Raw genomic sequence first — 11,241 nt, forward strand, 5'->3', positions numbered from 1 at the left:
AATTAAATAATCAGATGAACTGAGACAATCACATTCTGAAGCAAATTAAATAATCTTATACCGGTAACTTAAACACACAATACAAGTTACATGTATTAATCTAAATGCAGGTAAACAATGGGTTGGTTTGTTTTCTTTTTAATCCAAATGAGAGTCGGAGCTTACCCGTCTGCATTCTCGCTTCTTGAAGGCCGAGCTTGTGGCCGATTGTTTTGAAACAATCTGACTTTCAGTTGTTCGTTTAGTTCTCTGTTCATTCACTTCATCCACGTAAGGGCGAGATGGCAGCAATATCCAGTTTAGAAACAAGATGCCTGCTCCACTCATTCTTTATTTTGTCCATACAGAGTACTCCGCCATTACTGCTCAGCTCAGGCAATTACTAAAACCCGGGACGGAACGGGACGTCACCGGTTTTAGCAACAACTGTGGTAAGGTCACTGCCCGAGCGATATGTTCCATCCCGGATTTTAGCAACAACCCTCTGCTCACTCCGGGAGGACTGGTGCAACTGAACTCACTTTCCCTTTAAAAAAAATAAATAAAACAAATACTTCCCTTTTCTTGTAGTTTTCTTTTCCTTTAATTGTTGATACCACATCCTCTTTCAATACGGGCTTATAGCCAACGCTCCTCAACAGATCAGAGGTCTCGTACGAGTCTTCAGTAAAATGTGCAGAGCAGAGGAGAGACCACTTCGTAGGCGCCCAACGTGCCTGTGAATTTCTCGCAAAACGCGTCCAAATCTTTGCAGTTTGACCATTCTTGGGCCATGAATGCAACGTAAATCCACCTTCTGTCGTGTTGCTGGCGGGTGCAGCAACACATCTGCGTGGCATGGCGATAAATTAGCTCAAAATGGAGGATCGGAGTTGCAGTCGGCTCTGTGTTTTAGTATAGCGGAAATGGCAATGAGGCCGATAGACTTCCTGCTGTGACGTAACGGATGTCAAGGTCATTCACTCAGACCGCTACCTATATAAATCACTTTAATTAGGGATGCAGTGCCTAGGCACGCATAACTATTGTTGTTCTTTGTGTTTCTTCTTATTATTAGAGAAGGAGTACCCAGGAATTTTTCATCTTCCGTACAAATTTTGATTCGTAATAACCGTACATCGCACACAGACAAACAATATATCAAAACATGCGGCTCGATCGGACTCGGTGTGCTATTACTTTGTTCATCAAAAAATCGTCTAAAATTTCCCATTCATTTCTATGGAATTACTTGAAAAACAATGCACTTTTTCAATGTTTTTCATACATCCACTGCTCTGGCATGCTTTCACCTAGAGACATGATTCAAACTTTAAAACGTTGACAAACATCTTCTCTGTGGATCTGCCTTTCAAGTTTTTCGCTGGGTTCTATACTTTTGGATCAGTCCCAGCTCAAACACCATGATCACACCTGGAGAAATTCAGGCTTTATAACGGGTGTCTATTGCGTTACACCCCAGTGGCGCTCAGGAATTTAGAGTGTAGGCAGCCTGAAAAAAAGCTCAAACTTTCTCATTTAAACTGTGTTTTCAGCCACAATTTTCACTCTACACACAATTTTCTCAAAAGTAGTAGTCACACTTGTCCTGATTCACACAATGTCACTACGTTCACACTGCAGGCTGAAGTGACTCAAATCCGATTTTTTTCGCCCATATGTGACCTGTATCCGATCTTTTATTGACAATATGAACGACACAGATCTGATTTTTTTTCAAATCCGACCCAGGCCGTTTGGATATGTGGTCCTAATTCTGATTCCTATCCGCTCTTTTCATATGCGACTTCAGTCTGAACCGCCAGGTCGCATTCATCCGACTTACACGTCATCAACAAGCCACAAACGTCACTATTCTGCGCTGAAGTAGGCGGCGGGTCTCTCAAAAAAAGTTACAACAACATGGCGCATGACATCAATGCGACTCCGCACCCATGCGTTCCTTTGAACAGAGGTTGCAGTCACTACCCCGCAGAACGCCTGAGCCAAAATCCTTGCCCTCTTCCTTCTCAACCTCCTCCTTAACATCAGGCTATTGTGCATGTTCTGGCTCCGTCGCAACAACAACTGCATCATCGCCAGGTACTCCATGCTGGCTACTGTCATACACAGGAAACTTTAGGTTACTTCCGTAAACACTGGCCATGCTCACTGTGTGTGACGTCGTCGTATCCTGCAATGCGCATGCGGAACACTTTTTTAGGTCGCTTTTCGTTCATACTGAGGATCACATACAAGTCGCATATATTTTTGTTAATGTGAACGACCTCACAAAAAAATCGGATTTCACAAAAAAATCGGAATTGAGCATTAAGCCTTGCAGTGTGAACGTAGTGTGTGTCTACTTTAACGATAGGATTTACAGTTTTTGAATGAGAAGCCTGAAAGTAAGGAGAGGACAGGCGCGCTGCCCCATAGACTCCCATTATAAAAGTGGCAGCGCTTCTACTGCAAAATCAGAAAAGTCACTCGTTTTTACCGTAAATCCTCTAATATAGGCCGGGGCCTTTATTTCACTCAAGTGCATCTTGGTCCAGGCCATTATTGGAAGGAGGCCAGAATTAGAGGCAGGCCTCTATTTCTATTTGAGCAAAACAGACTACCAGTGGAATGAATAAAAACGAGATTTTGTGTCTATTTGTCAAGTTGATGCTTGGTTGCCTGGTTACCACCAGACCTACCGGTAATCACAATCAGGGGCGCCTGCAGGGTTGAACTGTAAGGTACGCACTAGCGGTGTAATCCCCCCCCCCCCCTCCCAAAAAAAAAAACGCTTGCGTGCTGCAGTTTCTATGAAGAGTCGATCTATAAGCTTATACACAAAACAACGATAGAACTTTAACTTGAAATTGAACAATAGCCTTCCATGAACACAGGCTGATATTTGAACAACATATGTGAACTACACACGACAATAAACAATAAACTCTTTATAGCCTCGATTAGAATCTAGTGAACTTGCTCAGCACTACCGCACGCACGACTCTGACACACACTGTAGCGCAACGTGGGGTACATAGACTCGTTGAAAAACTCCTCGGGTATTTTTCTGAGTTTACCGAAAATCAGAGTAGAAGGAGCCACCCACCCTCTGTCTGGTTTGAAGCGGTTCTGTAGGACATTGAGCTTTACAGAGTCCGGTGCACATTTTAAGGCATCTGGTTGAAGTTTCCCTATGTCTGATAAATCTGATGTCAGTGATGGCGGGCTGACTCGTGGCTCATTAGTAAAGCTATCTGATGGCTCATTTGTCAGCAAGGTGGAGCAACCATCTACTTCTGATCGTAAGGGACATGGGGAGATGTAGGTGTTCTTATATGAAATTCACTGGATGTATGGCTAGTTTCAAACTCAGAGGTAGATGAAGGCAATTCCCTCAAAGGAACTGAGCTAGCATCCAGCTGCAGCGTACTGCTGCTAGGTTGCGGAGGAGTGGAAGCTGCCGGTGCCATGTTACTAGCTGATACTGGAGAGGACTGGCAAGCAGATGACACCCCTGGATCACTGCTTTTGGACTTTTTCGTAAAAGTCTGAAACAAGCTCGTTTGTTTCAGGGTTCGTTTACTCATTTTTGACTCGCTTCTCAATAAATTCTCGCACAAGCTCTGACTACTGACGATTGTCTGTCTCCGTTTCTCAAAACTGGAGAGAATCTCAGTGGTGCAAGAAAAGTATATCTGCATTGACCAATGAGCTTTCTTGGTCACGCACACCCCGCCCACTCCTGAAGCACACAAATGCGCCGGCACACACACGTCTCTCTCTCTTTCTCAAATTATGTTGCATTGCCAAAGCATTCAGGTAACAATTATAATTTAAAAAAAAATCTCTCTCCCCAAGGTACGCCTAGTGCGTACGGCCATACGCCTGGCGGCGCCACTGATCACAATTGTCTTTCAGATCGGAACAATTGTGTAAGGCCACTATGATCTCAGAAACATCGTTGGTTATAGCCTCGGCCTATATTAGAGTCCGGCCATTATTTACCTCCTCCGACAGCGAGACCGGCCAATATTAGAGTCCCGGCCAGTAATGGAATACAGGCCAGTATTAGAGGATTTACTGTAACTCGCTCTATTGTCCTCATTTTTTAGACTACAGACAAGAAAATTACATCAATGTGTTCAGGAGAGCCTTGTGGCACTCCATGTGAAAAAAATGTTGTGAATATCTCCTTCCGTTTTCGTGTAAATCCCCGTTGTTTGGAGGGAGCACTTTGAGGAAAAACTGCACTTTCTGTGTGCCTCTCTGTGTCTCTCTGCTCACAGCACGCGGGTGGGGGAGGGGCTGCTCGCTCTCTCTCACACACACACACACAGGAGGGAGGGGCTGCTCCCTCTCAGAGAGACACAGGCTTGTAGCCTCATGGCAAGTCACACATTCACACAGTTCAGTGCAGCTCCTGCAATTGAGGTTTTTCACCTGACGTCACAGGGTCACGTGACGCCCCGGTGTCCGCCATTTTGAAGGTCAAGCTAGCTAATGTCAACATCATAGTAGCTAGTATGTTACTATAGCAATGTTTACGTTCAGTCATTTGGATGACTGTTAAAACCTTTCAGTCTCAAGTTTTTCCTTTACTGGATTTACTAGTTTACTGAGCTAGCGCGCTCGGGCAAGCTGGGAGCTAGCGCGCTCGGGCAGGGACGACCCGCTGATGTAGGCATGTTACCCAGCCTGACACAAAATATTTGTAGGCATCCAAACTCTACGCTTTCAGATCAATACCTGTGTATGGCGATGGGTTTTTAACGACATAGGTATACAGATCATGTGGGCCGAAGTCAGGTAAAGACGAGGGCTTCGTGTACTTCCGTACGTCAGTGAACAATCCTGGTGGAAGCAGGTAAACGTCGTTCTCTAAGCCTGCGAACCTCAATTTTTGCAAATACCTCTCCCTCTGCTCGCCCTGTAAATGCCCTACGTCGCTGGATAGTGAAGGTGTTTTCTGCATCTCGCTCCTTTTTCTTTTATGTTTTTCGTTTGTCGCCTTCCTTGCATTCAAACTGATTCGAGCCATGACGTCCAAAATGGCAGCCTCACATGACTTGGTCACGTGGGTGAAAAACCTCAATAGCGACTGCTACGCGCACTGCATCACTCTCTCAATTTCCCACAGGGGAATTGTCTCTAGTTATAACAATTACTATATTAGATTTATTATTAACGCTTAGAACTATTCCTGTGCCATTCTTGAGGTCTCAAGGCATTTTTATAAATGAAAGTGAGGCCATGGTTCTGTGTATCTGCTTTAAACACTGCACAGCCAAGCAAAGAAACTGTTTCTCAACTATGCAAATGATCCTGACCATAGTGATTCGTGTTGTGTAGTGATTTGCACCGATTCTCATTCTATATGCTTTTTGTATAATGTAGTAATTTGCTTACTCTAATAATGACTTGCATTTTCATTGTATTAATGTGGTGGATATTGGAATACTGACTTGCTTTCTGGAATGATTCACATTTCGTAGCGATTCTCTCTTTAGCGTGATTCACATTTTATACCGAGTCTATCTGCAGCGATTTATGGAAGCTACTAATAATTCACATTCCAAAGTTTCTAGCCGCTTCACACTTATTCCGACGTCATAATGTTCGTCTTGTCTTGTAGCTGGCTGCCCGAGCTGCAGATCGAGACCTCGCTGACGTGAAGAGAGAGAACTCAGTGCTGCGCCAGAGGTGAGGTGAACCATAAAATCTCATTTACACTTTTCATTATAATATTTAATGAACCGTATGTACTCTTACACCGCACTTGATTCTCATTCGGGTGCAGGTTAACAGACTGGCAGTTTAAACTGGAGCTGATGGAGAAAAATCCGCAGGCTCGTGCACCGCTGTTTAGGGGTAAAACACGATGATAAAAGACTTTTTTCCCATAACAATAATAAGGAAGTAATACACTGTATGACATGGTACGTGTGCACGTGTGGTAATCCTCCAGGTGAAAGATCTCCGTTCGGCCCATCCCCGCTCGGTCGCCCCCCCTCTGAAACTCGGCCCTTCCGGTCCCCTCCGACGCTGATGGATGGGCCTCCCAGAGTGTCTCCACAGTTTCCCATGATGCCCGGCAACAGAGGTGACCCCTCTATTAAAAACACAATACGGTTATATTGTACATCTTCCCACATTATGATAATGTAAAATAATTTACCATTGGAAAAATGCTAAACCTAAACACTTTTTTTTGTACATTTTCAGCCAGGTTCGTTTTGTTTTTTAAATTATAGTTTTTGTTCGTTAAATTCTTATTTAAAATGCTTTAGTTTCTTTCTCTCCCTCTCTCTCAGCGCCTCCTGGTGGTGCGGAAGGTGACAAGAGTGTTTCTTACTCTGAAGGCGGCTCCCCCACATGGGAGAGAGAACGAGAGAGAGAGCGCAGGAATCTCGGCCCACCAGGTACAGTGATCGGCCCGCTGCTGTCCCGTGAAGAATGGCAAGAATTCAAAATGACTAAAACAAGTGTACATATAAAATTGTAATTGGTGCAATAAGCCAAGACCTATACATCTGTGAACGTTTAAAATAGACAGTGTGTGAACTTTTTTTTTTCCCCGTTATTTTAAGACTGTCTTTGAGAACTTCTCTTATCTGATGTCATTAAGGGTGTGTTTAAAGAGTAGAATCAGCTGCTTAAATCCGAACAAAAATAACAATTTTCATGGGCGCACAAATAGTCAGCCGGATCGCTGTATTTATGTCATCGTTGTCGTCGTCATCATGTGATTTGTTTCTGACTTCCTGATCAAGTTTAACCACGGTATTGTTGACTCAAAGATTTTCTCTAGTCATCCCGACATGCCTGACTGACATTTAAATTTTAATAAACAAATTTAATATTTAGGGCGGCACGGTGGTGTAGTGGTTAGCGCTGTCGCCTCACAGCAAGAAGGTCCTGGGTTCGAGCCCCGTGGCCGGCGAGGGCCTTTCTGTGTGGAGTTTGCATGTTCTCCCCGTGTCCGCGTGGGTTTCCTCCGGGTGCTCCGGTTTCCCCCACAGTCCAAAGACATGCAGGTTAGGTTAACTGGTGACTCTAAATTGACCGTAGGTGTGAATGTGAGTGTGAATGGTTGTCTGTGTCTATATGTCAGCCCTGTGATGACCTGGCGACTTGTCCAGGGTGTACCCCGCCTTTCGCCCGTAGTCAGCTGGGATAGGCTCCAGCTTGCCCGCGACCCTGTAGAACAGGATAAAGCAGCTACAGATAATGAGATGAGAATTTAATATTTACATTTCCCTGGCAGGTCCAGATCCAGGACTCTTGTATAGAAGACCTCTCTCAGCCCCATTCCTGCGAGCGCCGCTTCCTCCTGAAGCCTACTACAATGAGAAATCGGGTAAAAAATTTATGCACTGGACTTCTCAGAACACTGTACAGGGTAACACACACTTCTTCTGTTCTCAGGCGATAAGAACGCTCCACACGGGACTGCTGTTAGACCTGTTTGGAGACACATCCGTACACAGATTGACCTTCTTACAGCTTGTTTCTGATTTTGTTTTCTTCAGATTCATCATTCGGGGGAGAGGGTGCTGGGTTTAGAGAAAACGGGATTCGAGACGTACGTGTGCTTCAGTGTATATATGCACACACACATACACACTACTTCATTTATTTAATATTTTCTCTATTTTTACATTTATTTTAATTTTTAGCTTTTCCAACTTTTTAGATTTCCAAGTTTTTTAGATAAATCTTTTTTTTAATCAGGGGGTCTATGGAATCAATTTTGTGCCAAAATGTTCATACAATACTTTTGAAATATCAAACAAAAACGACAAATCAAAATACAAAAAAACAGTCAATATTTTTAGACTGGCAAACAAATTATTCGTGTAATCGTGCAAAATATCAGTCTATTACTCTTCAGAAACCTTTTATTTTTGTTTGACGTAATTTATTTTGGTTGCGATTCCAGCTTTCTCGTTTGCGCTCCCTGACTTTTTGCTTGCAGTTTTGGCACAAACTTGACGTGTGGGCAGGCTGTCCAGGAATGCATTCCCATTGGCTAACTTGTGTTTGACTGACAGCTCTGCTCAGCCATTCCCTACTCGGATTCTGGCGGACTGTTTGACGAGTGACCGATCCATTGACGGTAAACGAGGATCGAGTGGACTTCAGTGGCGACTATGATACTGAATTAATTCAACAAAGTGTAAATTCAATATCATAGTCGCCACTGAAGTCCACTCGATCCTCGTTTACCGTCAATGGATCGGTCACTCGTCAAACAGTCCGCCAGAATCCGAGTAGGGAATGGCTGAGCAGAGCTGTCAGTCAAACACAAGTTAGCCAATGGGAATGCATTCCTGGACAGCCCACCCACACGGGAAGTTCGTGCCAAAACTGCAAGCAAAAAGTCAGGGAACGCAAACGAGAAAGCTGGAAGCGCAACCAAAATAAATTACGTCAAACAAAACCGAGAAAGACGCGGAACAAAAATAAAAGGTTTCTGAAGAGTAATAGACTGATATTTTGCACGATTACACGAATAATTTGTTTGCCAGTCTAAAAATATTGACTTTTTTTTTGTATTTTGATTTGTCATTTATTGTTTGATATTTCAAAAGTATTGTGTGAACATTTTGGCACAAAATTGATTCCATAGGGGTCCAGTTGTATTCGTTTTTAGTATAAATACGCAGGTGATTGTTGGAAATCGAGTGTGATGATTGGTCGAGAAATTCAGATCAATCACCTTGAGCGACTCGGCAAAGTGGCGGCCAATCGCTTTGTCACCGTAAGTGAGGAAGAATTACAAATGATGAAAGAAAATGCTGTTCTTTAAAAGCACTAAAGATGGTACGAAGTTTGGTCTAAAACTATTCAAAGGTAAGGTGGAATTGAGATTTATTTTATCGATTTCAAAACAGTATTTTATGTGACTCGGCAGAGATAAGTGACAAAAGTCTGTGTTGTGCCTTTATTATATTTGCATCCCGATTTTGAAGTTTGAAATAATTTTTTTTTAAAAATCACCTGTGTATTTGTACTAAATCAGTTATCCGCCTCAGGCTCAGTGCATGTCGGTGAATAATAACCTTAACTTTGTCTTAGTTATTATTCACCGATATTGATTTCACCTTCAGCAAATAATTTTGAAACTTTTTTTAAATGTACTTTTTTTTTAAAGTACAATTTATGGTAAATTTTTAATATTGCTTTTTAAAACTTTTTAATTCTACAATTTAACTATATCCATTTTTACCAGTAGTTTTTAAATACATTTGTTTCATTTTGTAAAATGCATCCGTGCCTTTTTTTTTTTTGGTGTGTGTGTTTTGTTAGAGTGGACGCCTGATGCCCGGTGCTGATATAAGGGCAGGGCCTCTTCCTCCCCCTCCTTTTCCTCCAGTGGACCCCCGAGACCCTCATTTCCCTCGTCGAGGTTATTGTCCTGACTTCTTCCCTCCCCCTCTGGCCAGTGAGTTTAACTTCACACTTGAACATCATGTAAACATGGATGGTGCCTGATTGCGTGCTTCGTAACTTGTTTTCGTCCACAGTGCGAGGACCACCTCCTCCTCTTCCTCCTGGAGTTTTTCCCAGAATTCCACTGCCCCCCCACATGGCACTAATGAGACCTCCAGTTGATCACGTTTCACCCGAGCCTCCATCCAGACCTTCACCTCCAGGCAGCGAGCAGCCGCCTGAGCAACCTCCATCTGCACACGAGGTCATCTGATCCCTTCCTCTATTGATCTCCGTCTCAATTGTGTGTCCCTGTTTAATGCACCCTTGCTGACTTCCCCTAATAATTGTGTATCACCCCAATGTCACACACACACACCTCTTTGCTTGTGCATATAACAAGCAATGGCTGATATCAACTTGATCTCTCAGTACTAGAAATGTTCACTGGAATGTGACATGGGATTTAACCAGAATTTACCTTAGAGGGGAAGTGACTAATGGTGCATAGCGTCACTTCCTGTTCCTTTATTCAAGGGCTGTGACTTTCGTGTCATTTCTTTACTGAAATTTTTTTACTGTAATAAACAATTGCCACTGCGATGAAGCTATTTAAACAGAGGTTATTTCTGGTACATGGCCATGCGCTTTCTCCTGTGTGCTGATGGTGTAGATAAGGAGTAGTTTGTTTGTTTTTTTTTAAATGAAATGGCATAGGACTCGCAGGTCTTCATGTTTGGTGTAGTCATATTTAATAATTTTTACTTATAAATAATTAGCTGAAAATGATGTGTAAATATAGTACTTGTATCGATACAATATTGTGAATAACGTGTACATAAACAATATAGTGAATTTTGAGAAATATGATGTGATGGTGCAGAACCGTCCCTGTAGTTTGCATATTTATAGAGTGGATGCTTTATCACAGAAATGCAAATGAGACCCTGAATAAAAATTGTCCTTCTATGAACACTGTCTAAATTTGTTCCATATTCGCCAAATAGTGCATCGTATTCCCTACAAAATGTGCTGTATTGTTACCCATAATGCACTTGAAATCCAGCATAATCTAAAATGAACCTGAGGACACCAGCACATGCTGCATGTCAGAACAAAATAAGTTACTTGTAGCAGTTTCAGCTATAGCCATAACTTTATATTCATAGCTATAACTTTAAAAGATGGCTAGAACAGGCGGCACGGTGGTGTAGTGGTTAGCGCTGTCGCCTCACAGCAAGAAGGTCCGGGTTCGAGCCCCGTGGGCGGCGAGGGCCTTTCTGTGCGGAGTTTGCATGTTCTCCCCGTGTCCGTGTGGGTTTCCTCCGGGTGCTCCGGTTTCCCCCACAGTCCAAAGACATGCAGGTTAGGTTAACTGGTGACTCTAAATTGACCGTAGGTGTGAATGGTTGTCTGTGTCTATGTGTCAGCCCTGTGATGACCTGGCAACTTGTCCAGGGTGTACCCCGCCTTTCGCCCGTAGTCAGCTGGGATAGGCTCCAGCTTGCCTGCGACCCTGTAGAACAGGATAAAGCGGCTAGAGATAATGAGAGAGAGAGATGGATAGAACACTGGGTTGTGTGTAAGTTTTTGACCACTCTAGCAGCACGGATAGATGATGTATGCAGACGATGTTTTATTATTGTATATTGATTTGTGTCATAGCCTACGATTCAGTAGGCGTCATTGTACAAGCTACATACATGAAACTTGATGTCGTACCTGAGTTTATTAGATCGACGTTGCAGTGTGGTTTGCAGTAAACTTGTACGATTGCTGAAATCTCTCAATCTGTAGGCCACTAAAGTGTGGCACATACTAAACCTT

General features: G+C 43.1%; 1 protein-coding gene across 2 annotated transcripts in view; it reads left to right on the top strand.

Annotated features, from left to right (window-relative positions):
* The window catches only part of mia2 (MIA SH3 domain ER export factor 2), a 33,718-nt gene extending 23,331 nt beyond the window's left edge, over positions 1–10,387 (top strand). For both annotated transcript variants that reach the window (XM_060933784.1, XM_060933783.1), the window contains exons 17-24: positions 5,615–5,682; positions 5,780–5,850; positions 5,948–6,082; positions 6,294–6,401; positions 7,247–7,339; positions 7,512–7,564; positions 9,292–9,427; positions 9,510–10,387. In XM_060933784.1, coding sequence (XP_060789767.1) covers positions 5,615–5,682; positions 5,780–5,850; positions 5,948–6,082; positions 6,294–6,401; positions 7,247–7,339; positions 7,512–7,564; positions 9,292–9,427; positions 9,510–9,688 — 843 coding nt within the window. In that variant the 3' untranslated portion in view covers positions 9,689–10,387. The remainder of the gene's footprint in view (positions 1–5,614; positions 5,683–5,779; positions 5,851–5,947; positions 6,083–6,293; positions 6,402–7,246; positions 7,340–7,511; positions 7,565–9,291; positions 9,428–9,509) is intronic.
* Positions 10,388–11,241: the final 854 nt, after the last annotated feature.

Source organism: Neoarius graeffei, chromosome 11 (assembly GCF_027579695.1).
Source record: "Neoarius graeffei isolate fNeoGra1 chromosome 11, fNeoGra1.pri, whole genome shotgun sequence".
NCBI classification, from domain to species: Eukaryota; Metazoa; Chordata; class Actinopteri; order Siluriformes; family Ariidae; genus Neoarius; species Neoarius graeffei.